General features: G+C 40.9%; 4 protein-coding genes across 6 annotated transcripts in view; 3 read left to right on the forward strand and 1 right to left on the reverse strand.

Annotated features, from left to right (window-relative positions):
* Window positions 1-1,789: 1,789 nt before the first annotated feature.
* Window positions 1,790-2,496, forward strand: LOC120423841 (50S ribosomal protein L27). Its single transcript, XM_039587789.2, has 3 exons — window positions 1,790-1,949; window positions 2,016-2,179; window positions 2,241-2,496. Exons 1-3 carry the CDS (start codon window positions 1,892-1,894, stop codon window positions 2,442-2,444), a joined length of 426 nt encoding a protein of 141 aa, XP_039443723.1. The 5' UTR covers window positions 1,790-1,891; the 3' UTR covers window positions 2,445-2,496.
* A 794-nt stretch (window positions 2,497-3,290) lies between these two features.
* LOC120423833 (endoplasmic reticulum metallopeptidase 1-like) lies at window positions 3,291-6,397 on the forward strand. Its single transcript, XM_039587776.2, has 4 exons — window positions 3,291-3,447; window positions 3,524-5,023; window positions 5,089-5,613; window positions 5,670-6,397. The coding sequence occupies exons 2-4, from the start codon at window positions 3,566-3,568 to the stop codon at window positions 6,333-6,335; spliced, it is 2,649 nt and encodes an 882-aa protein (XP_039443710.1). The 5' UTR covers window positions 3,291-3,447; window positions 3,524-3,565; the 3' UTR covers window positions 6,336-6,397.
* Window positions 6,398-6,550: 153 nt separating this feature from the next.
* LOC120423832 (endoplasmic reticulum metallopeptidase 1-like) lies at window positions 6,551-11,336 on the reverse strand. Its single transcript, XM_039587775.2, has 7 exons — window positions 11,049-11,336; window positions 10,912-10,969; window positions 10,773-10,837; window positions 8,853-10,712; window positions 8,585-8,796; window positions 8,237-8,522; window positions 6,551-7,171 (listed from the first exon to the last, which is right to left on the reverse strand). The coding sequence occupies exons 1-7, from the start codon at window positions 11,055-11,057 to the stop codon at window positions 7,004-7,006; spliced, it is 2,658 nt and encodes an 885-aa protein (XP_039443709.1). The 5' UTR covers window positions 11,058-11,336; the 3' UTR covers window positions 6,551-7,003.
* Window positions 11,337-13,446: 2,110 nt separating this feature from the next.
* Window positions 13,447-26,788, forward strand: part of LOC120423819 (uncharacterized) — a 54,357-nt gene continuing 41,015 nt past the window's right edge. Inside the window, exons 1-2 of one of the 3 annotated variants that reach the window (XM_039587741.2) lie at window positions 13,447-14,069; window positions 21,622-22,158. In XM_039587741.2, the coding sequence (XP_039443675.1) occupies window positions 22,141-22,158 (18 nt within the window). In that variant the 5' untranslated portion in view covers window positions 13,447-14,069; window positions 21,622-22,140. Of the gene's footprint in view, window positions 14,070-16,259; window positions 16,393-21,621; window positions 22,159-26,788 lie in introns of those variants that run through there. The other 2 variants (XM_039587742.2, XM_039587743.2) reach the window with 2 other exon arrangements.

Here is a 26,788-nt window from a genome sequence, read left to right on the forward strand (position 1 = left end):
ATGTTTACATTAGAGCTTTAAAATTTGCATGACTTAGCAAATATTCAAATATTCTTCGGTAAAAGTTAAATAAAACCAAGCAAGCATTGATTTTAGCGAATATTGGCTGTGGGCTAGACAATTCCTCGGACAGGGACAGGTTTACCTATCCATCAATTCGCCGCAGATTTTTGCCTCGGAACAACGGTTGTGGTCCTACAATCATGGTAGAGGCCGTTGGACTGAATGTACAGACAACAATTGTTTCCTAGTGCCGAAAGTAAGCCCACCGGATGTTCACTGTCCATGAAAAATTCTTGATTGTTGAGAAATTGTTAATACGATAGAGAGCAGGTTCTGGATCAAGTGTCCAGTTGATTAATTTTGGAATGTTCACCAAGCCTTTGAGAAAGTTTTTCTGAACATATAGGTTACATCGATTTTTTTGTATGGATTTGGCAGAAAGCTCATCCGACTCGTCCAAATTCAATCCCAGCTGCAAAAAACGGCCCCGTTAAGATCCTTCATCTTCTTCTCTACAAACGCTATGTCCCTCACTTTTGCAACCGCTCAACTCGCGTCGGATTCCTCGCCATATATGATACTCTAAGTCCCTCTCGGAAGCACCGAACTGGCCTGCCGGTACAACGAGTGGTATATCGCTTCCTGCACAATCCCGAGTAACCGGTGCACCACAACCTCCCCCAAAACCATTCCCGCAACGGGTTCGCACAGTCCCCGTACCCGCGCATAATCTGCAAAATCTCTTCGAAAAACACCGGAATGTAATCGCCGGAAGCGCCCCACAGGCCAACAAGAGTCGCCACATCGAAAGAGATCCTAGCGTCGGAACTGGTCTCGAGACTAGTGAATTGCCCTGGTGGATTACAATGTTGATCTTCCTGGAGGTGTCGTCGCTGGAAGAAGTCACACCCGACAGAAAAAAAGTAAGATCGGTTTGATTTCGTTTTCGTTCGCCCTGGAGGAAGTTTTCCTCGATTTGCCGGTTCCGTCGTTTGTTGGTTAGGTTTGGCAGAAACAAAAAAAAACAATTTAATAAGAAAATAGTGGTGACATTTATAGACGTCACAATGACGTTTTATTCAAGATGATTCATGTTAGGGTGTGATCACAGAGTAAGTATACTAAAATTATTTAAGTATACTTATTAATATACTAGAGTAAAGTTCTAAGAGTTTCCAGCCCCTTGTTCGTGACCCTTTCCTTGACCGTTTCTTGGGCGTTTTTTTCTATGGACTTTTGCTAGGAGTTTTGCGTTCCTTCCGAGCTGCATATCAGCCTATAACAAAAAGGTTATGGAAAAAGTAAACAAAAAAACTTAAAAAATAAGAAAAGCTTTTTTTTTGGTAAAATTTACACAATTGGGTCCTAAAATGGAGCTTGGATTGCTGATATTATTTTTTACAGTGATAAAGCTTATTTTTCTGAGTACAATGACCCTTTGTACGACCACAAAGAGTTTAAAATGGATTTTTAAATCAATTTTGAAAAATTATCCTCGCGGTCCTTCTTGACAGAAAAGCTCCTACTTGACAGCTCGTTCCAAGGGGACCATAGTTAATCCATTGAAAAAATGTTGTCTTGTCAATTTTTTTTTTTTTGCATTAAAATGAAAAAAAGTGATTAGAAATGGTTTTTAATCGTGTTTTTTACCGTTGTACATAAAAATTGACATAGGGCTTTAGTACCCAATTGCGAAGATAAATTATATTTACGGGAAATTTCAAACAAGATTCGTGACACGGTAAATAAAGTTAAAAAAAATCGATGGCCTGGCAACCCTGTCACAAGCGTGCAGCGAGAAACGTCAAAGCGTTCTTCAAAATACTGTTTACGTAAATCGACGCACGAAGGTTTTCCACCACACGAAAAGACCATCTTTCTGGACAAAATGCAATCACAGTTCCTGCTGGGAATCGAAAGCTCCCTGAGGAGGCTTCCGCTGCTAGGTAAGTTGGTGTCTTCCGAAACAATCGCGTTTTAATTAATTGACGTTCCTCCTTTTCCGCCCACAGTTTCGGTTCGCTTTGCGTCGAAGAAAACCGGCGGCAGCACAAAGAACCCCCAGGATCACGGCCGACCGAAGCACCGCGGCTGGAAGGTCCAGGACGGCCAGACCGTGTCCGCTGGTACGATTCTGGCCACCCAGCGAACACCTCGCTTCCACCCGGGACTGAATGTGAGTAACATTAGCAGATATTCGGGATGTCTCTTTGACAAAATTGCTCCGCTTGTTGTAGGTTGGCTTTGGCAAGAACGGCACCATCTTTGCGCTGGAACATGGCACGGTGTACGTGACGTGTGAGAAGCTCGACCCGAACTGGGACCACACGTGGGTGCAGCGGATCTACGCCGGCCGCGAGAACCAGACGATCTACAAGAAGTTTTTCAACGTTGTGCCACCGCCCCAGCACCAGCGCTTCCGGTTGAAGGAGGAACTGTAGTAATAAAGGTAGAGAGGAGCTTGTTTGTTTGGGTTCGTAGTAAGAGAAAATGGTTTAGGTGTTTTTTTTTGCGAACGACATTGAGAAAGCTCCTTTTAAATTTGTTTAAATGTTTTAAACATTCCTGGTTTTATTTATTGTCGCGGGCGTCTATAACTAGAGTTGGCCGCAGAAGAATGGTCACATGGCAAGTTCAGAACAAATGTTTGACTGTTGTCAAAGGTTGCCTGGAGTTTCTGCCGACTTTTTGATAAATATTCAAAACAATCCAAGTTTTCCAGTATAAAAAAAAACCTAATAAAAATAATTTTATTGAAAAACAAACAATCCATGTTGACAGCAAAAAAAAACTACCTGTGCACCTTTATAAAAATTGCCTTGTTAACTAAAGCGGTATATGCACTTCGGAAGGAATCGGTCAAAAAAAATTTCAAATGGGCAGCAGCGGCAGTGAAAGCAAGCCAGAGAGGGTGAAGAAAAGCCCCAATAAAACGCTCCCTCTCCTTTGTTCTGCTGTTCGTAAAGCTGTTTCTTGACCCCTTTCCTTCCGATCTCCATACTAGCCTTAACGTGAAAGATTGCTCACTGAGCTCGCTAGCGAGAGGAACGCGCGGCTGGCTGATTTGCAGAATGTCAAATCAGTTTTGTGGTTGATTTGTGTGGAATAAGACGTGTTGTTTGTTAACTGCTAAATATCTGTGTTTTTATTATGAAAGAAAGTCTCCGTTCACGACAGCCACCACTTTTTATGTTGCATCAATATTTAATAGTTTTAAACTTAAAAAATGTTTCCATACTTTCAAATGGGACAGTCTTGTAAATAAAACGAATGGTCATTATCTGACCACTCTTACACAAACACAGCAGTCTCTGTGTTGGTAAGCCAGCAAACTTGCCGGTATCATCGTCAACAAGGGTGCTGTTGTGAATCCACGTCGATTACCCCATCGGCGGGACACAATCCTTTCCGATTGTTCAACTCTCGTTATCGAGATAAACGCAGGTAGTTAACCGTTTCTTTGTTGCTATCATATCTCGCTGATAAGACAAGAGTGTAATAATGTACTCATTCGTTTCAGAGCGAACCACGAGCCAGTTGAGTTCGTACATCTCAAGGAACCATGGTGGACAAGAAAAAGGGGAAAGTCGTGAAGTCGGCTTCGCCGCCGGAGGATGAGCAGCCCAACCTGCACCAGCTGGACTCGCAGCTCGGCATGTTCGGCGTGGTGTTGATGCTGTTCTGTGGAACCGTGTCCAGTTATCTGTTCACCAGTTTGCCGGACGCGCTGACGAGGGCCGATTTGGAAAGTTACCCGGGGGCGTTTATCGCAGAGCGGGCCTGGGAGAACCTGAAGGTACTGAACGACATTGGGCCGAAGCCGACCGGAAGTGGGGCGAACGAAAAGTTGACTGCGGACTATCTGAAGCGCGAGATTGAGTTGATCCGGGCGAGCAAGCATCGCAATCAGGATGTGCTGGTGGAGCATCAGGTTGTGACGGGAGGATATCCGATTGCGTTTATGGGCAATCCGCTGACCAGTATTTATCGGAACGTGCAGAATTTGGTGGTGAAGCTTCCCGGTGAGAACGACAACGGAACGAATCCGGTTTTGATGTTGAATTCTCATTTTGATAGTGTGGCAAGTTCTCCTGGTGCTAGCGACGACGGGGCTAGTGTGGCCGTAATGCTTGAAATCTTAAGGGTGATTTCGAGGCAACCGGTTCGAAATAGGTACTCGATCATCTTCCTGTTTAATGGTGCAGAGGAAACTCCGCTGCAGGCGGCACATGGTTTCATAACTCAGCACCCGTGGGCAAAACAGGTCAGCGCTTTTCTAAATCTCGAGTCTGCAGGATCAGGTGGAAAGGAGGTACTGTTCCAGAGTGGTCCCCAGCATCCGTGGATGATTGACGTGTACGCAAGAGCGATTCGACACCCGTTTGCACACGCGGTCGCCGAGGAAGTGTTTCAATCGGGGTTGATTCCATCCGATACGGACTTTCGGATCTTCCGCGACTTTGGTCACGTGCCCGGCATGGACTTTGCGCACATGATCGAGGGCTACCGCTACCACACCAAGTACGACAACATCGACTACCTGTCGTTGCCGGTTCTGCAGCGCACTGGGGATAACATTCTGGCCCTTACGAGGGAGATGGTCAACAGTGACGAGCTGGCCAACGCGGGCAACGAGGAAACCACCAAAGGTTACAGCGTGTTCTTCGACTTTCTGGGATTGCTCTTTGTGTGCTACTCAACGGATGCGGCCATCACGATCAACTCTCTGGTAGCGATCCTTGCCGTTTTGATGCCGTACTTTGGCTTGAGTCGATCCGTTCGACGACTCGGAGAAGCGACCATCATTAAAGAGGCCGTGTACGGATTTTTAGCTACGGTCCTGGGGACCGTAATGAGCCTGATCGCTTGTTTGATCATGGGTCGCCAGCTGGACGCGATGGGACGTGCCCTAACGTGGTTTTCCACGCCGTATCTCATCCTCGGTTTGTACTGCTGCCCGGCATTACTGTGTCACTGCTTCGCCCAGGTCATCGTCAACAAGGTGTTTGCCGATAAGAAGGTACGCTAATCGTTAAGAAGTGTGTGATCTCCTTTATTACAGTTGTATCTCCCCACCTCAATTAGACCCCACTGAACCTGTCCCAAACGGTGCAATCGCGCCTGATCGGCGTGAGTCTGTTCTGGGCGCTGCTCGTCATCCCGCTGACCTTCTTCGGCATTCGCAGCGCGTACATCTTCATGGTCCTTTTGCTGGTGTCCGTCATGTCTTCGCTGGTGATCGCCGTGATGGGCTTCCAGAACACGACCCGCAAGTGGTTGGCCGTACACTTGGGCTTCCAGCTGCTGGCGATGCTTTGGGCCACCCAGTACTATCACATGTTTATGAAGCTGTTTGTGCCGATTTCGGGCCGTAGTGGAGGTGCCAAGAATCCGGAATATCTGGTGGGATCGATCGCGGCGCTGTGTACGCTGCTGATCGGGAGCTACATGATGCCGCTGGTGCAGCTGCTTAAAAGGGCTTCCGAGTTGATCTCGCGTTTGACGGTTTTCATCTTGATCGCCCTGTTGATGGCGTGCTTCACCCAGGTTGGCTTTCCGTACCGGGATAATAGCGCCAAGGCGCCCACCGTTCAGCGGCATTACGTTACGGTGAGTTTGTTGGGTCTTTAACAAGCTCAGTTTGATTTTGAATTCAATCCTTCCAGCACGTCCTCCGAGTGTACCATGACGAGCGTGGGCTACTCCGTGACACCGATTCAGGTTTCCTATTCCGTGAGATGGACCGCAACTCGGTCCGGATGATTCGCGGGGTGGCCAGTCCCGAGGAGGTGATTCCGATGCGGCAGATGAACACGTGCGAGTCGGAGATCTTTTGCGCGGTCCCGTTCTACTCGATGTGGCACCAGATTAGGTTTGACAACTACTGGCTGCCAGGACCGGAACCGACCGCGGATGACGATGTGGTCACGTTAGCGTACCAGGGCAGAGAGAAGCTTAGTGATAACCGAACCCGGTTGACGTTCACCATGGAGGGCAGCATCCAGTCATCGCTGATCGTTGGACCTAAGCCGGGAGTGAAGCTGGTCGGGTGGAGTCTGATAGATGAAGTTCCTGCCACCGTGTTCAACGGTCAACTGGGCCACTTTGCGTTGATAACGCACGGCTTGCCAGGAGAGCCTTGGAATGTAACGATGGACTTTGAATACGCGGACAAGCATTACGAAGGCTTGTTGGCGGATGTTGCCATTGTGACAACGTTCTGGGAGTACCACGAGAAACATACTCAAGATTTTACAAAACTTATCAACAAATTCCCCTCGTGGGCCCATGTGATACCGTCGATAGCCGTAATGAACATTTATGTTTTCTAAACAAAAAGACTTTATTTCGAACAATAAACCATACACTTTTAACTTACTAGGTCGCCACACAATCGTTGGTCAATCGCGCTTCCGGAACTTTTCCAACGTCTCGTTCCGCATCTGACCGAATCCGAAGGTTGTTGGGTCAATAGAAGGTCGCGGCCACGTGAGGGTTTTGTCAGGGGTAACGGAATTTCGGAATGCAAAACACAACACAGACGATATTTAGTAATTAAAAGCTTGTAAGTTATACTTTTAGCGGTTTTGGATTTATCAACGAAATTCGAATGCTTAGAGAAAGGGGTTATCCTATAAGAGAAACTGGTCTTATCACCGACTAGTGAATAAAGTTTAGTGTATTCAAACTAACTTTAAGCTTTGTTCGTACTGCTTTCAAGGCAACACGCCTTCGTGTGCATCGTTTAATATCTGTAGCACTAAGTACATTACTACTTCTAGTAAGGGGTCATCAAAACCGTGCGCTTATATTGCTTCATTAATTTAAAGGAATAATTTAATATCAAGTTGAGATGATCCAGATTTAACACTTTAGCTTATCACCTAGTTCTGCGCGTATTGCTTGAAAATTGGAAATCTAGCTGTGGAACAAGTTTTTTTTCTTCAAATTTTAATAGTAATTCTGAGCTCAGTTTAGGAAAAAGGGGGAGGAAATCACCCTAAAACGTGTACCCGTTGACGGCCGCAACCGATGGCACCACGTGTGCCCAGCTGGGAACGCGCGTCAGCAGCTTGTTGAACACCGGCGTAAAGTGCTTCTGATGCTCCCAGAAGGTCGTCGTGACGGTAATGTCCACCAGCGGGCCGTCGTAGTTGGCGATTTCGTGCTAGAAAGAAAAAAAGGATAAAATTAATAACGTGTAAAAAAACAATGTTCATCCTCATTGGATAAAAACTTGTTTAAAGTGTATTTTGCGGGTCATCCCTAAAGAGATGCGCCAAGAAAGTCATTTAATAAATGTAATAAGGCATGGCGATTCGTATTTCTAATGTTACATGGCCATGATTGAGTAAAACAGCGTAGACGTGTAGATTTTGACAGATCGAACGACGACAGGAAAGAGTTAACGTCAGTCTTTTGACAGACGCACCGAAATAAGGTTGTGTTTATTCTTTTTTTTTATTCAATAGTGTTTTTATTAGAATTTAACTGTTCTGCTCCAGGATGTTACATTTGCAATTCAGAGATTTGGAGAACCTTTCAACTGAGATCAATTCATAAGCCTTTGCAGGGAGGATACATATTTCTACGTTTAGATTTTGCTAACTGGGTGTTCTTTTAGGGAAAATAATTTTTGAGAAAAAACCCTAGATCTATGAGGTTGTGTTTATGTTTTACCCGTTTGCATTAAAATATACTAATAAATATTAGAAATCAAAAAGAAAGTTATCGGAAAAATTATGCTAAGTATAGGTGCTTAGCCGTGAGGTACAGTGATCCACGTTTCAAGCAAATGGTAAGGGTTCGAACGACGGTTCGGTTCGAATCTCGCACGGTCACTTTATCATGGGTTTTTAGTCGGACCTTTCAACCAGATCCCCTGAAATAAACGGCCTATGGGTACTAATGATAACCCGTTTCCAACAATAGAGGTTTCTACGTGCGCATGTATTGCGTGTACGTACACGAAAAAGATTGAGGTTAAATTTTGTCCGGCCAGCAAAATCAATAGGTGCTCTAGCAGTAACATAACCAAACTTTTCGGCACCCTCAGCAAACGTCAAATCAGTACAAACTCTTTGTCGGATTTTTGTCCGGTGCATCAGTCAATCGAGAAATTAAAAGCAGAGCAGCTGTCATGGTAAACTTCACAGAAGCTTTAACTCCATGTTGCAATTATAATTTCTCGAAACCACAAAACATGAACTAATCACCACTATGCCAAACTAACCTTCAGCTGCAGCGTAATGTTCATCGGTCCCGGGTTGCTGCCGGTAGCTATCAGCACAAAGTAGCCCCGCTGGCCGTTAAACTCGATCGGATCGGCTAGTTCATCAACGATGTCCCAACCCTGCAGCGTAGTCCCTGCCCGCGGTCCGATTACCAGTGCGCTTTGATGGTCACCCTGCAGCTGAAGTTGCAGTTTGTGCTCGTGGCGAGCTGTTTGCTCCTTGCGACGAAGCAGACACCGCACGGAAGAGTGGACCAACGGTTGCGGTCCCGGAATCCAGTAGTTTCTGCGAACGAGATCAGTGCTGTAGAAAAACTAGGTCATCTGGAGTACTCGTACACAACTTACTCGAACAGCACCTGGTGCCAAATCGAGTAGAACGGAATGGCGCAAAACAGTTCCGTCTCGCAGGCGGGAATCTCCCTCATCGGTGTGATGTTGTCCGGCATGGCGATGCCCTCGATGGTCTTCCTCGCGTTGCGGTCGAGTTCCTGTAGCAAGAAGCCTGAATCGGTCTTTCGGATGCCGCCGCTGTAGTCGTGGAATGTGCGAAGTGTGTGCTGGAAAGTGAAACGAAATGTTTAGCCGGTTATGATGTTTGAACCACACAACTTACCGTGATGTAGTGCCGCTGAACGGACGGGGACCGCAGCGTATCATCCCGGTACGGGAAGCCCACGTGCGTTGACGAGGCCAGGACGAACGCGATCAACGTAATGGCCACCAGCTCGCCCACCAGCTTGTCTACCTTCTTGAGCAAAAACAGCAGCGGGGTCATGTAGCTGCAAGCGAGCAGGGTCAGAAAGTTGGCCATCACGCCGATGATCAGATCTGGATTTATCGAGGCCCCGATGCGGCCCGTTATCGGAATGAACAGGTTCAGCATCATGTGGTAGAACTGTGTGCTCCACAGCAGGGCAAACACTTGGAAGAACATGTGAATGAACAGCCACTTGTGGACGGAGTTTTGCACGGCAAACATAGAAATCAGCGTGCTCGACAGGAGCGAAAAGAAGATCAGAATCATGAAGATGTACGCAGTGCGATAGCCGGTGAAGGTGACGCCAAGCGTGATCATGCCCCAAAAGAGATTGACGCCGTTGAGACGGGCCTGCACCTTCAGGGCCAGACTGAGGGGGGTCGTTTTGCTACCGAAGACATTCCCGCACAGCATGTGGACAATACAGTGACTGAGCAACGCTGGGCAGCAGTACACTCCGAGCACCAAGTTCGTCGACGAGTACCAGGACATTGAACTGCCCAGCAGATCTAGCTGGTACGCGAGCAGGAAGCATACAACCCCACCAACTCCGGCTCCGAGGAAAGTCGCCACAAATCCGATCATCGTTTCCGACCGAATCTGCCGGCCGTGACTTCCGCTCGTGGATCCTAGCCTGGCCAGCGACAGGAACGGGATTATGATGGAGAGCAGAACAACCGACAGGTTTATCATGAACGCGGTGTCGGCGGAGTAAAAGATGAAAATGAGACCAAGAAAGTCGAAGTAGACGGTGTGTTCCCGGTTCTGACCCTGCTGGCCAAGCTTGTCCGAGTTGGCCATCGTGCGGGTAAGGGACAGGATGTTGTCGCCGGTGCGCTGCAGAACCGCCATTGGGATGTAATCGATCGAGTCGTACTTGGTGTGGTAGCGGTAGCCGTTCGCCGTGTACGCAAAGTCCATTCCGGGTACGCCACCGGCATCGCGGAACACCCTGAAATCCGTGTCGGACGGGATAACGCCAGATTGGAAGACCTCTTCGGCCGCTGCCTGCGCGAACGGATACATGATGGCTTTGGCGTACATCTCGATGAGCCAGGGATTGCGGGGACCACTTTGGAAGAGCATTTCTTTGCCTCCGGAACCTGCCGACTCGAGGTTGATAAAGGCTTTAACTTCTTTGGCCCAGCGATGCTTAGTGATGAATCCGTGGCTAGCTTGCAGAGGCGTTTCCTCAGCTCCGTTGAATAGGAACAGAATCGAGTTTTGATTGATCTCCGATTGACGAGACATTACACGTAATATTTCCAGCATTACTGCACATCCTGACAGGTCGTCGCTTGCTCCAGGACTAGTAGCTACCGAATCAAAATGGCAATTAAGTAGCAAAGCTTGATCCGAGTTCTTGCCGGCCAGCTTAACGATGACGTTCTGTACATTCCGGTACACGCTGGTTGCCGATTTGTTCATGTACACGCCAACGTAACCCCCAGACACAATTTGTTTATCCACCTGCAGATTTTGATTCTTGTTCCTGAGCTGTTCAATATAGGATATTTCGCGCAGCAAAAAGTCCACCGCCAACACCTCGTTTGCGTAGCTTCCAGTTGGTTTGGGACCAAAATCATTCAAGATTTTGAGGTCCTTGTAGGCGCGTTCGGCGATGAATGCGTTTGGGAAGGAAGCGAGATGTGAGTTTCTCAGTGCATCCGGCAAATGTGAATTGCTATAGCTGGTTAGATTACCGATCAAAAGAATCTGCAATACAATTTCAAGTTATTAAAATCGCTCAAACTCCCGAAGCATTTAACGGAATACCATTGCGATTCCACCGATTCCCCACCAGGATGAGATGCTGTGCACGCTTTTCACCTTTGAATAATCTATAAATAATTCGCAGAGGTGCGTGTGATATTTTATTATTTATAGGCCAAGTGATTTGGCGTTTGTTTCTTACCAATGTCCGGATCGAGTACCTTTCCCTTCGCCACCTTCCGGTTCGGCGCGGTGGACGACTACCAAAAAAGAAAGGGTGGGGGAAAGTTCGATAAAACTGATTTATGTAATCGCATCATATTGATAAAGCGTTCTTACCTGAAACATTGTCGTTGGATTATTGCAACCTTTCTCACGGGTTCAGTGGTTTACTGATAAGAAAGATAAACTGATAAGGAAATTATTTACTGTTGTAAAAAGTATTGACTATAAACATTGAACCATTTTACATTACATGCAAAACTTTTCTCAAATGATACGAATCATAACTAGCACACTCGCACAAATATATTGCAAGAAATTATTTGAATGATTTCTCTTTAAAAATCACTCATCAACTTTTCTTACGCGATACGCGTAGGAAAATTTTCTGCACTTAGAACTGTCAGTATGTTGCGACAGAATATTTTGACGTGTCTTCTCTGATGTTTCGATGATGTTTGTGTTTGTTTCACACGAACACACTCGCAGCATGCCTGTTTATGCTGCGAAACGGCGATCAAAACAGAAAACAGATGTTTTCTCCGTTAGCGACGCCGGCGCTCGCCGGGAAAATGAAGGGCGATGTGCAATGACGTTTGGCGTCGACGCTACCAGTAGAAATGGAACGAGCTGGACCACGTGGGTGATTGAAAGCATATCAAATTCAGTTTCGGTTTGGTTTTTTTAATTTTTTTTCTTCTTTCTTTGAAATTGAAATTGTATTTACTATTTTTCACATACAGTCAAGACTCGATTATCCGAAGTTTCGATTATTTGAAGTTCGATTACCGTAATCTGGGGTGAATCGGGACTACAGTCTGAATAGGGACAGCAGTTTTTAGAGCACTTAAAGCTTTTAAATTTGGAAATGGATGTATACATTTTGTTGGCCTGAGTCTGTTCTAGCCGAAACCAATCAGAAAAATCAAAATATTGTGCTCCAACTTGGTTAAAACTGCTGTCCCAATACGCCCCATGTGCCCCGATTGACCCCAGTTTACGGTATTCGAAGGTTTTTTATGACACTTTTGATAATCTAAACACAAACCGTTTTTATTTTGTATATTTTTTTTTATTTGCTTGCTTTTAACATCCAATTCGAGTTCTGCGACCCCATTTTAGTCAAATTTGAATTGTTTATAGCCTATTAAATAAAAAAAATGCATTTTTTCAATAATACTTCGTCCTCGCCATTTTGGATTAAAAAATTTCTATATAACTTCAGAGTTTTTTTAGCATAGGACTGCTTTTTATGTACAACGGTAAAAATAAAACAATTAAAAAAATGCATCACTTTAATTTTAATACAAAACATAATTAAATCGACAAGAAGGGCCGCGAAGTGATTTTTTGAATTGAATTGAAAATAAATTTTAATTCTATGCTGTTCCTCCATATCCTGATACTGTCCAGACTCGATTATCTGAAGTTTTGATTGTTCAAAGGTTTGAATGGGACTTCGGAAACAACTTTTCTAACTTTTAACATAAAATTCAAGCTTTGCGACCTAATTTTAGTAAAATTTGAATTGTTGAAAGCCCATTCAATTTTGAAATGTATTTTTCATTATTTCATCACCGCCATCTTGGATTTTGAAATTCAAAATCACCTTTAGAGAAGTTTACGGGTCATGCTTATCCAGTCACGAAATATTCTAGCAGAGCTGGGCCTGCCAGAATTCTGCTAGAACGGTGCAACATTTCTGGAGTTTTTTTTTAAATGGTCCAATGAACCAAATTTCCAGTTTTTTGCTTGTTGGGTGTTTTTGAAACCGCCTTGAGTCAGGAATATTAAAAAACACCCAAAAAGCAAAAACTGAAAATTTGGTTTATTGGACCTTCCATTGGACCAAATTTTTCTACTAGAATAATGTAAGAATATCCAGCTCTGTAGGAATTTGTGATTTGTGATTCGATTATCAGAAGTATCGATTATCCGAAGTGGAAATTTGCCGTGGCCTTCGGATAAACGAGTCTTGACTGTATTTATTTCTCTCGAACCGGTTCAATATCAACATTAAAAAAATACTTCCAAATTATGGCACATGATTACAGTGTAGTGCTTTCCCTTCATTTTAAAAAGCAAAATTTTGAAATTATTAATAACCCCTCATGTTTTAACGTCTCAAACTTTTTAAATAATTTGTGACCGCCATGGATTTGAAATATTTTTTTTCAAATTGGATGCTCTTATATTTCCTTCGAAATTCAAGAAAAAACAGAGTAAAAATCTCGGTAAAAATATCTATATTCATATTAAATATGATTTTAATCGTGGAATTATGGAAACCACATAACACAGAGAATTTCTTCACTACGTCATTTAACGTCTCCCCCGGAAGTTCCTTTTGTGTTGCGTGCGTGTGTGAAAAGTAAGCATGTGTGCCTGTTTTCCTCTCTAGTGTTTCTCTCATCTCTCTCACCAACACACCCAAAGTTATCAGATCTTTCTCTCAACTACGTCATGGTTCTGTGATTTTCTGACCAACCTTCCCGTGGAAGGTTTTGAAGCATCGGTCAGTTCTTCACAGTCACTTGGACGAGTCGGACGGAATCTTGACAAAGCCTACTTTGAGCGGAAGAAATTAATTTAGTGCAATCTACTAACAGTGCTTAGTAAAAAACACAGTAGGCCAAGAATTTTTTCCTATTTTTCCGTTTCGTTTGTTAGTACGCGCGTGAAAGTGTGAGTGTGTGTGTGAACGGTTACAGAAGACGCACTCCGGAAACGGAACAAGTGACCACACGAGGCAGGAAGGACCCCAGCACACTGTGACGACGACGACAACCGCATTGTGTGGTGCCCGTGCAGAGAACAAACCGTGGAAGCCGGCATTTTTTCGCGAAAAAAGGTGTGTACGAACGGGACGACAACCGGCACTAGAACCGGGCGCCGGAAGAAGCGCGATCGGTTAGGTTAGGAGGAGTGGTTCGGTTACTTTAGTTTAGGACGATTTCTGCTAGTAATAGTTTAAGTGCATTCGCGTAATTAGTGTTTCGAGGCACGAATCTGCGTGAGATTTCGGCAACCGGGCACGCACACATGCACACGGAGGCCGCAGCACAGCAAGGACAATCAGGACAAAAGTGGAATTAACCTCAAACATCCTAGCGAGAAGAGCTTGAAGCTTGAATGCCGGTAGGTCTAGTTGATTAAAATTCTGTTCCAGTGGCATATTGCGAATTATATGTACATGTCATCGCAGTAGTCGGCGGCGACGGAAGGACGAACTGTTGTTGGATTTCGTAGAGCTGATCTGGTGGAGATGGGCGTTTTTCACGATTTCACGATTGCTGTGAAAGATTGCAGTGTGCTTTAAAATTTTGCTGGTACCTATAGGTGATGCATTTCGTTGTAAGATGCCTATTTCATTCCTTACTTAGGCCAAATAAAAATAAATTTAAACAATTTTTTATCAGTTTCCCGCGTTGCTTATCATATTATTTTAGTCCAGAATCGATTATCCCAAGGCCTTGGAGGCTGGATGCTTGGCCTTGCTTAAAAATATGTTGTTTAATTGTGTTGAATGTTCATAGAAGTGTCGAAATTGTGCTTTGAAATTAAACAATATTTTTTTCGTCGTCGTATTTTTACTGTCGAGATTTAGTATGACCCCTAATTTAAAACTACTAAGTTTAAAACTACGCTAAAGTTTTTTTTTCAAATTTTTGTTTTCTTATAATATTTGGAAAGTACAAAATAAGGCTTAGGGTTCGATTTAAGGCTCATTTTATCAAGATGCTATTTTTCCTAAATCAGAAGCGTCCCTACCAATGACTTGCACCTATTATAAAGTATGATTTAACTGTTGGTTATTTTTGTTGAGAGCTTTTAAAAAATCATGTTCAGGTGGGGCAAGTGCACCATATGGATTTTTAGTATGAAAAAAAAAATACGAATTGCTGCAACAACATATTTTATTGTGAAATAAATGCATAAAAGTACTTAAAAACTGATAAACAATTGTTAAAAAAAATTGTCCATACGAAATAAAGTGATATCATAAAAATTTACTATTTATAATCTAAGTAATATTTTTTTTCCGTAAAAACAATCAAATTTTTAGTAAAATATTATTTTTAAATCTAAAAATTAATGAAACGTTTCAAATACATTCAAATCTGATGTATCTAAGTGATAACAGTTCAATTGTTAGCAAATTAACATCTGGAGTTTTTTTGAAAAGGTCCTATAAACCAAATTTTCATTTTTTGCTTTTTGGGTGTTTTTAGAACCGCCTTGAGTCAGGGGTATTCAAACACACCCAAAAAGCAAAAAATGAAAATTTGGTTTTTAGGACCTTTTCAAAAAAAAACTTCAGACATGTTATTTCATGCATTGTTCCTCTTGCCCCAACGGGTTCTTCGTCTCGCCCCACTAGTTGAGTAGAACGTACGGAAAATCAAAAATTTTAAAATCATTTTTTTACATTTAAAACAGGATTTTTCAAAAACTTGTTCTATCAAAGTCTCAGTCAAGACCTGGAGTAAGATGATTATACAAAAATCCGACAGATGTTTTAACATTTTTAATGGGTTATAACGAGCATTTCCATAGCTTGTTTTCCACTGCTGCCCCACTTTCCCCTACTTGCGTAAAAATATGTTGTGTATTTGTATATGATTTCTATTAAAAGGGTTGAAATTTTTCTTTCCAATATTTTTTTTTTTTAAATTTGTATTGTATTAGTTTTGTAAAAAAAAACTAAATAAAATGCGGCTTGATTTTTTTTGCAGTTGTTATGAATTTTGAAGAGCTTTCCCCTTAGAATTTCGAGAAACTTTCCAAAACAAATTTCAATGCCGTGAAATCGTTAATTTTTCACCGTGAAAAATCGACTCCCTCTACATCCTCCACCATTCCAGCATCCTTTTGCGACGGTAGTGGTGCTTCATCGTACAACTGTGGCGGGCAAAGAACTTTGGTGGAGAGTACATTCCTTAGTGGCGGCACCAGGGTGATTTTTTTTGCATTTTCGTCGAACATTTTACATTTATTTTTTTCCGCAGCCCCCGCTGCTGCTGCCTTGTGCAATCGTTTTATCATCTGAGGAAGAGCCGATGCTCTTGACGAGGAGGATTTCCATCTCCAACTATCTGTTTGCATCCTTTTTTTCTCTCTTCTACTTTATTTCCTTCTCGGACTCTTTTTTGGATTATTAAAGTGTGATTCCGGCTGCTGTCAGCAGTCGCGGGAATTCAGTGGAGGAGGGATTTGTGGGGAGAACGACAAACGTTCAATAGCGTTATAGGAGGGTGAAACAATAGAAAAAAGCGAAGAGTCGTTGAAAGGAACAACAACGTCGACGACGAAAGGGAAACAATAACTAGAAAAAAGGTTCTTCGACCACGAGAATAAAAAACAAAAGAAAGTTCAGTTCTAAGGCAGTGACGGTTTGTGTGTTGAACTTGAAAAGCCTTTTGTGCGAAATATTTACAGTTATTTGATAAATATGCGCGATGTAAGTAGTGTTTCTGGCAAAGATTTTTTTTTAAATATCGACGTTAACACGCCCAGTATTGGTCGGTTTGAAGAGACCTTCCTCCGACGGAAAATTGGTTCCGATGACGATGTCGAGAAAAGGCAGGTGGTGATGTCAATAGTCTGATGTTTGGAAATACCACTGTTCATCTAGTTGATATTTTTCATAAGTTGATTCTCTTTTTTTTTTTTGCACATTATTTTTTTTTCTTTTTTGCTCTAAACTTAATCAATTACCTTTTTTCTGACAAAATTCATAAAAAATACAGACATTTTTGAAAATTAGGTTAATGAAACCCAACTTAAATCATCATAAAATTAAATAAATTGTTCGCTCTAACAGCATGGCCTGAGCGTTCTCTATTGAAACTAGGAGTCCGAAAACGGTGAGGCAATCCAAACTTTTTTTTACACCTATGCTCCTATCCACCCCTGGATTCCAACTGACGACCTTTGAATTGTGAGTCCAACGGCCGACCAGCGACTCTACCGAGACATGTTTTTTTTTTCTCTAGGGAGACAACTCGTATACCTGGCTAGAGGGTGACGATTCTCGAGATTTTCGAATTCCCGGGAATCGAGAGTTGAATTTGGTCATTTTCCGGGAATTCCCTGGACCCGGGAGTTTTTTTTACTATGCCAATAGTGGCAACAATTTAAAAGGAAAAGCAATATTTTTTTTTAAGTGAAATTACATACAATGTTTTCATACTTATTCTATGAAACGTTATTTTAAGTATCTTTATTATTTTGAGGAACTATACTGCCGTTCTACGCATAATTGTCCCATGTTCAAAAAAGTGCAACTGAGAAAAACGCGATTGAAATTTTTCTACCGATTTCTGTGTTTCTACGCATAATTGTCCCGTGGGTTCCTATTCGCCCTATGTGTCCCTAATCGCCCCAGTTAGCAGTTTATCACCCTTATTTGTGATTATCTTGCTATACAACTGACAAACAAGACATAATGCTTAGTAAAACTGATTCCGTGTAAGAAAATACTTGGTGGGACAATTATGCGTAGAAGTTTAACGATGGGACAAACAGACTTGGTGTTGTTTTCAATGAGTTTCCGAACAAAGTACCAGATTTTATGTGTTTTTCTTAAAGTACACATCAAACTAAACTTAAAAATGTCATAAAGTCAAAATCGTCCAAAACTGACATGGGACAATTATGCGTAGAACGGCAGTATAAGTACCTTTTGATTTTTTTCTGAATCTGCAAATACAAGATCGTTTCTTGAGCTTTTTGGGACTCAAAATTTAAGTTTAACATGTTTACAAAAAATATATAATTTCCTTGTATCGAGATTTTTGCAATATGATAAATAACGACTAAAACATTTTTTTTTTCCTTTTTATAATGTCAATTATAAATATTCATTGAAGAAAAATTTACAGTTATCCGGAAATCCCGAATGTTCACAATTGGCGGACAATAAGTTCACAAAGATCGCCAGAGTTTTTTCCCCGAAAATATAATCCTAGAGTTTTTTTTTGAAAAGGTCCTATAAAAGGCAATAGCTTAAAAAAAATCTCTAGAATTTAATATTGTGGTAGACGTGAAACACAAAATGACTTATTAACATAAAAAATGGAAATTACCTTGATACAGCCAAATTAACTTAGGGACTAAATAAACAGACTATGAGTATTGCTATGCTCGAGATTTAATATCTGGGATGTAACTGCTACTTTAAGATACATTTGTGGACCACATTTTTTAGCTGCTTTCATTTATAATTATTGGAATTTAAAATTTACACTTTCTGAATAAGAAGATAAGAGAAGAACTTGAACATCGAACATTTCACATACAATGTTCGAAGCAATTAAGGATTCTCCAAATAATTTTCTGATTAGTTTATATAAATTTGCTTTGATATTGATCCTTGCACTGTAACTTGGATTTGGCCCGCACTTTTCTCTCGCACTTTTGACAACATGAGTTTGAAAAACTAGGCAACCAGCTGTTGTTTATTTTCATTTCCAGTCGCATTTTCCACTAAACTAGACTTCCGCACTTCAAAATTGCGATTGACAGCTAAAAAACAAGCGAGTAATATCGGCTCGCTTTGATCATTTTTTAGAAAATTTGAAATATTCCAAGCCAGTTTGACAAGTCGCAATAGTGCGATCGATAGCAATAAATTAGTGCGAAGTCCAAGTTAGTGGGAATTGCGCAATATTTATATGTTTAAAATGTCCCGGGAGTCTCGACCGAATTGCCCGGGAATCGAGAGGTCCAAAAATGATCGATTTCTTCTCTTGTTTTATGTTTTTCTTGTATAATTTTTAGTATTTTAATTTGCATTTATCTTGTTTAGTTTATGTTTGTTTTTGGTATTATTTGGTCTATTCTACCACCTCCTATCATTACATTTTGCCTATCTAGGGTATGGCGATTGTCCACGATCCATACAAAAAAGTTTATTTTTGTATGGACAATGGTCCACGAGGGGGGGGGGGGGGGGGTGAGGGATAACAGAATCACAAAAAAGTGTCCACGTGGTTTATGGATGGTCCCTTAGTTCTTTTATCTTCCAGCGCTCTTTTGGGTCCGCTTAGTGCTGCCAATTGTGATGAAACAACACACACGAACACTCACGAAAAGTAGCATTTATAGCGAAAGTTTCCTGGCAGCACTTGCTCACTTCAACAGGCGCTGCTGGTGGTGTTGGTGGCCACCCTTTGTGCTTTATTTGCCTTCGCTTCTCGCTCGGGTTTCTTCTGACTTCGATTGGAATGGGTCGTCAAAAGTCAAACGTCAAAAGACTTGGTGCGTTTGTTTTTTTGATAGCGCTTGCTAGTTATTTACATGTTTCGGGATTTTTTTTGAAGTCAATGACTAACTTATGTTCAAATGTACATGTTGCTGCTAGTTGGAAGCAATTTCATATCTTAAGAGCTTTGAAAACGTTAGCGCATGCAAAAATATATTGATGACGATTTTCGTTAAGCAGTTAAACTCTCATCTTGCGTGCAGATGTGTGTTTTCAACAAAATGATGAGAAATGGTCTCACAAAATAGAAATTATGATCAAAAGTGCATTAAATTTGATCTTTTTGGCAGTAAATGGCATAAATGTGTGTGCTTACTTGAGGCGGTGCTGTTGCTGGTAAGTTTATAGCCTAAATAGTATTTTTTGAGCTTTAATCGAGCATCAAACTCTTCATATGACGAAGATAGGTGTTTGAATAAAAAGGGTATATTTGCCCTATCGCAAAAAGTTTTTTTTTGCAAAAATTTTTGTTTTTGTCAAATTTTACATTTTTTGAAAACTAATAAGGCCGTTGCAAATTTTTTTCAAAGTTTATGTCGCCCCCCCCCCCCCCCCCTCTTTCAAAATTGATCCGAAAAATCAGGGGGTAAAAAAATATTTTTTTCAAACAAATATCATAATTTCAATGGAAATAGAAGTCTAATCAACTGAGAACAATCTTAAATGCCTTTTTCTGCATTGATAATCATATTTAACATTTTTGGACTCGTTTAAAAATATTTTGAACTTTTATAAAATTAAAATGACGAGCACAGCAAAAATTTTGTTTTCTCGCAAAAATAACATTTTCGTCACTATTTAGAAATTTTGGAAATCAATGATTGCGAAACAACTGGACAGGTGTATGATGCATTTTAAAACTCTTTTTTTAATTCAAATTTTGATACCGTGGCCTATAATTTCAAATTTTTAGCTTTTTTTATCCCCCCCCCCCCCCCCTCGACTTTGATCAGAGTCGAGGGACATAAACTTCAAAAAATATTTGCAACGGCCTAATTGCAAAAAATACAAACTTAAATGTTGAAACTATGGCATGTTATTTCAATATTTATATCCCCCCCCCCTTATTCGACTCCGCCCAGATCCGAGGGACAAGATCGTTGAAACATATTTGCATCGGCCTTTTCGGGACAATACAAACTTGGTGTTGTTTTTACAGTTTTTTTCTTATAAAAGTACAGGTTTTAAGCCGTTTAAATTACACTTAAAGTTTTTTGAAAAAAAAGCGATTTTGAAAGTAGGGTACAAAAGCTTTAAAAAATATTTAGAGTGTTTGCACCCAAATTTAATGTTTGATTTTGGTCTCATCATGGAGCAAAAAACATCCAACTGCAATACTTTTCCCCAGAAACCGGTACATCTTTTCTCGTGTGCCGCCGTCGGTCCTCGTCGACAACGTGCTTTCACGCCTAGTTCTCGCCGAGAAGACGGAAATTTTCCGAGTTTTCCCTGCTCTCGCTCAGCGGTTTTTCCCCCCATTCAACAAACACACATACAAAACTGTGAACATTTTCTCTCTCGCATCGGCAGGACGACGACGTCGGACGGACGACGGACGGTGTTCGCGTTCGTCACTCTGCTCTGTTTAACATTAATACACGTTCTCCCTATAACCAGCAGCAGATGCCGAACGGCGGCGCGGCGTACAAAAGTCTGAAGATTTTTGCATTGGCCCCCCCGAAGGCTATTTTGTGCCTCAAACACGAAAAAGCCTGCGTTTTCCCATACAAGCGGACGAAGATAGTCGGCGGCAAATCTTGGTGAGAGAAAGAGTGAGTGAATCATATGTAAATTATGAGCAAATATAGACAAGTGGACGAGAGGGTTTTAGAAAAAATGCAAAATAGATTAACTCGCAAGACTTCTTGGGGAAAAGTACAGAAAAATTTCATCGTTTTTTTTTTCACAGTCACGAAAATTTGCCGTGTGGCTCCCACTGCAGCTGGCGCACTTGACGCACTTGACGCTTAGTTAATGTTGCTGAATTTGGATGTTTCAGTTTTTCTAACACCTACTACTTCTTTCGTGTATGCTTTTTTTTAACAACAACAGATAATGTTATCTAGACTAAATTAAAAAAAATATATGTACAAATTAGAGCCTTCAATAAAAATTCAATGTCTAAGTGCATTTGTCTGTGATTAAATCGTATTCTCCCGATTCTGCAGAAAACTTGTAAAGTAGTCAGGCTTTTCAGCTACATATATAATGATGAGTTAAGAGACCAATGTTAGCAAAGGCCATATTCTTGCAGTGTCACTCTCAGCCGAAGCAAGGCCCCACCGGAGTTGATGATGCGTATCCAACTTCTCACCGCATCGTCATCTTTCCGAGTGTTAGAATTCGAATTCTCCTCCTGCACCCAGTGCGTGTGTCTGCCCCGTGACTCTAACATGACTTTTTTTTATTTCTTTTTTTTTCCAGTGTGGCGACAAGGATTCTTTTTTCCACTTTTGACTCTCGAGTGGGGAACCAGAGAGTGTGGCAAAGGACGAAAGTGAAAAGCTCCTAGAGCAAATTAAAAACATTCTCGAGCGCTCGCGAGGAGAAAAAAAGTACCGAAGGAAGGCAGACGGGTTCCGACGGGTGGAAAATCTGCAGAACCACATCGGCCTCGAGGCCTTGAGCCCTCCGTTCCCACAACGACGACGACGACGCGGTCGCACCAAAAACTTTAAGGGCAACGTCGCCGCCGACGGAACATTAAAGACACGTGTTGACGGTTCAGTGTGAGCAAGTTTATGCACCGCGAGAGAGAGAGAGAGGAAGCGCAAAACCAGTGAGTAAGTGAGTGAGAGAGGAAAGACTCCCTCTTATTATCAGCAAAAGGACGAGTTTGATCTTGAAGCGAAAGGGAGGAAAAGTGTGAGCACGTACAACATATACACACACACATACGCAGCAGAACCCGGAGGAAAACTGACGTTGTACCGGGTTGGAGAGATGCCCTCGCTGCAACAGGTGAGTTGTCTAATTTTACGCGCCCCCTCTTCTCGTGCCTGCCGCCGTGGGTGAAGTGACGATGTTTTCGTTACATTTGGGCACGTGTCTCGGCTCACGTGGGAAAGCGTTGGGAGGGAGTGGTGAAGGTGTTGGGTGATTGTATTTTTTTTTTCTGTCTAGCTTGACAAATTTTACCTTTTACTGTTGAACATTGGCAAACAAGACAATAATTTTCAAAATAAATTTAAATAAGCTGCAAAACGTTCCATAAACTAAACTTTTGTCTTTTTTTTTGTTCATCCTAAATTTGAAGCTTCTTTGCCTTTGTGGCTGTTTTTTTTTTTTCAAACAAAGTTTCTTTTTAATGAAATACTTTGTTTGATTTTTTTATGATGAGTAAATACTGATCGTACCTCGTCGGTTGACGCCCAGGCGAGAAGCATCCCGGGAGGAGCTTAACTACATCCGTAGTGCTGTTGGATCAACTTGACTTTGACCAGCGAGGGTCAGAGTTGAGACGGCTAAAAGAAAGGGGCGCGTCAATGTGGGAAAGGGAAGTAATTTGTGATTGCAGACGGTATTGTTTTGATTCGCAGCATGTCGAGTCAACTGTTGTGGATGTACCTGAACATCGCAGAACGGGATTTCTCTTCATTCCATTTCCAGCTTTCTCTCCTGTTTATATATTGCTCTACTGATTTGTACTTCTTCACTGATTTTTCTGTTTACCATTTGAATTTGATTTTATTAACTCTTGATTCTCGTAAGTGTCACACGTGTCTCGTTTATACTGATGCTTTTGTGGTGAGTAAATTAAATACTGACATACAGAAATTACTGAATTACAGAAGTAAATTTAATACTACCATCATAATCTACGGTAATTTGATGTTTCTATATCAAAGGTAAAACAAACAACTGCATGGCAACGTAGTATAACGCGTATAACTCTCTACAACTCAACTCCGCCTCTAGGCGAGTTTCTTTCTAAAAACGTTACTTTATCCACCGTAAGGTGGTTGATGCCTTCCTCACATTCATGTTGTATTTTAGGTTGTATTTACAAATTAATTTAAGAGTTTTATTTTTATTTTTTTTATTATTTTTTTCATTTTCATAATTATTGTTTTTACCATAACAGCAATTTTCAATTCTTTTTTTTACCAACTCTCCAAAATAAAGAAGAAAAGGGGGGCTATAATTGAATTTAAAAGTGCTGATATGCCAACATTAGGTGCGCGATGGAAATGCATGCTGTCCCCCTAGTCTTAGTAAACAATGTATTATGAGTTGTTATATTTCAGTAAAAAGTTCGTGTAAATCTTTGTCGAGACAAAATGATATATTAAGCAACATAATTAATACAGACTTTTCCCAGAAGAGACGCAGACACTGCTTAAGCACTGGGCAACCAGGCGATACGCATGCTGCGGGACTCTCGCGCGTAAGCAAAAAGACCCGGCCTTTGAGGTTATGCAAAAATCACCCTTTTTTGTAGCTACAAAAAAACTTTTTCATGGCATAACTTTAAAAGTACTTCACAAAACAGAATAAAATTAAATAGGGTCTTAGGGGACCTCAACACGATCAGAATAAGGCGGATCCTGCCAAAATCGGTTCAGCCAGTTCTGAGATAATCGTGTGGACAAAAATCATGTCCACACACATCCCCACAGACATTTGTTCAGAATTTGATTCTGAGTCGATAGGTATACGTTAAGGTATATCTAGGAGGTGTATTTAAGAAGTTCATTTTTCGAGTGATTTTATAGCCTTGCCTCAGTGAGGTGAGGAAGACAAATAGCCAAAAAAAACAACTTATCAACAAATTTTTGATCTTGTAGAAGCATTGATCTTGTAGAAGCATTGAAACATTTTAGAAAACTCTAGGGTTAGAAGTTGGCCTTGGTTTATGTGACTTAGCCAATTAAAAAAAAAAGGATTGAATGTTACTCCCTTTTAAAATGCTAGTCTTGATTTAAAAATTTTCAAAATATTTATTTCGAAAAGATCGGAAAATTTCACGAATGTTTCATGTTTTAACATTGAAAATCGGAACATAAGTTGCTGAGATACCGACATTAGAAAATGATGGGTTGTTTTGGTGAGATTTTGGAAACTTTAATTTTCGTGTTTCTTTTTCTTAAAGCGGTTCTATCTCAGCAACTCGATGTCCAATCTTCAATGCAAATTTTCTGAATATTTTCAGAAATGGTCACTCATGGTCACTATTTTTAAAAATCTAAAACAGCAAATATTTCGCTAAAATCAAACTTTCGATGGTTATATCTTGAAAACAGAGCCTTTTATCAAAAAACTGTAAAGTACTTTTCGATTGGAAATTTTATTTTACATTAAAAATAACATCAAATTTATTTTTGCATGAATTTTGATTTTTTCCAAAAATCATTATTTTTTCAAAAATTCATTACTCGGCGGAAGATTTTTTGACCATGTTTCTCTATGGCCTGAAAGTTGTGGATTTTTGTCCCCTTAAACATATAAAAAAATCTCGAAAATCAAAAAATACATATTTTTGGAAATTGAGTTCCAGTGAAAAAAAAGTTGATTAAAAAATCTGCAATTTTTTTCCGTGTACCTATTTTTTTCTCAATAGTTCTCAACAATACCTACAACTTTCCCTGGGCTTTGTCATAATGAGTGTCATAGGTTTGATGCTTGTTTGGCAAAGAGTATGATTTGATTCGATGTGGAATTAAAATCGAAGTGTTCAGTATATTGCTGAAGCTTCCATTGCTACACATGGACACCACTTCATACTGCGAGAACCCACTTTGGCGTAGTCTCAGGGCTTAATCGATGGCCGGTAAGCTGTCATCGAGACAAGGAGGTTCTCTGATAGTGGAAATATCACATTTGTACAATGAACCGCTACATATGTGATTTTTCCCTATCTTAATGTGGGTGTCAGGTTAGGATGCGGGTTTAAAAAAATAGTGTTTGTAGAATTTAGGATTTTAACTATAAATATCAACTTTTTATACTTTGCCTTTAGTTATTTAGGGACAAAATTAGTAACAGTGAATTAAGTAATTCTATCAGAATCGGTGATTTTCATTCAAGTACCATAAAAACCATTCTGATTTGTCAAAATTTCCATAGAGTCTCGATCAATCAATAGTGAAATGATATCGGACTAAATTCGTTGATCTGTTGAACTAACGGTTGTCGGATTATGATTGTATCGACCATTGTTGCGAATCGAGGATCTACTGGAATTCTGACGAACAAATGGTCGTCTCTTTTTCAATTTACGACTTGTAAAATATCAACTGTTATTTTTTTTTGTTTTTTAAAAGAAGCCAGACAGGTTTTAAAAGAAAGGTTTTTTTTCGTTAATAATTAAAATGTCGGGGATTTGAGATAAGAGTAGCTTTCGGATAGGTTGCTTTAAATCTTGTATTCAATTCAAGTTAGGTAGTTATCCGCAAATGAATGTTTGGACTTATATGAATAACTGAACATTTTGGACTTATGAATAACACACAACTGTGCATTTATTGTAGAGTCAGATCCATACAGCGTCAGTGTTTATTTGGTCGAAGTGTACTAATTCATTGGCAGATCTGGTTCTAGTTGTAATGTACGACAAGACTACTGACGGACGTGACTGGACGAGGGCCCAGTTTAGAGGTTTCGACATCAACGATGTGCGGCTGGATCACCCTCCAAAAAAAAAAAAAAATCAAACCTACAACTTTGCCGAAGACTTGGTGATCAGAAAATTCACTCAAAAGTTACAGCTGTTTGATTATTTACGTACCATTTTTGTATGGACAGCAGCCAAAATTGTATGGAGACTTGTATGGGTGAACCTATGACGCAAAATAGCTTATTTGGTCATAGGGAAGGCTCCCACAAAGCTTGAGCCAAATAAAAAAATTCAAAAAATAAATATGGTCGAAATCGGCCGATTTCGTAGAGAGTTGCTCAGGTGTGTTTTGCATGACGATTCGTGATCATATAGAGCGAACTAGTTCACGCTTGAATAAATAGAATAGAAAATTTCAAAAATCCGGATCATTTTTTTTCATCATTTTGAGGAAAATATACATTATTCCATCGTTTTCCTTTATTTTCTAAATACATTTTTTAAAAGCCCCTCTTACATTGTGCCAAATATCAGACATGTTAAGTTATTCATTCTTTGTGAAATCTACAAAAAAAAAAACATGTTTGAAATGGACTTTATAACTTTATTTTCCAATGTAACTTGATTGAATAGAGTAGATGTTACTGTTCCAAACTAAACAATCAACCTACTTTCATATGACACAAACTGATAAAATTTTCGAAACTTTCCTTCGTGCGTAGTTGCAAAGTAGAAACTCAACCCAGCCATGCCCAAATCTGAAATTTATTCTACGACAGGTCCGCCGCATTATAGCAGCCCAATCCGCACAGCAGTGTCCAGTAAAAGCCACACATGAAGGTGTGGGAGGAGGGAAGTAGGAGGCACTTTACGTAAGTCTCCTAGCTGCCCCAAGTGGTGTGGTGGCCCCCTTAAAACCGCACTTTGACTTGACTTATCACGCTCCGCGGTATGGCACCACCGCCAGCTTCTTCGGCGGCTGCAATATAAAAATAAAATATAAAATTGGACAGAAAAGCATCACCATTTTAAATT

The sequence above is a fragment of the Culex pipiens genome, chromosome 1 (genome assembly GCF_016801865.2).
Source record: "Culex pipiens pallens isolate TS chromosome 1, TS_CPP_V2, whole genome shotgun sequence".
In the NCBI taxonomy this organism is placed as follows: Eukaryota; Metazoa; Arthropoda; class Insecta; order Diptera; family Culicidae; genus Culex; species Culex pipiens.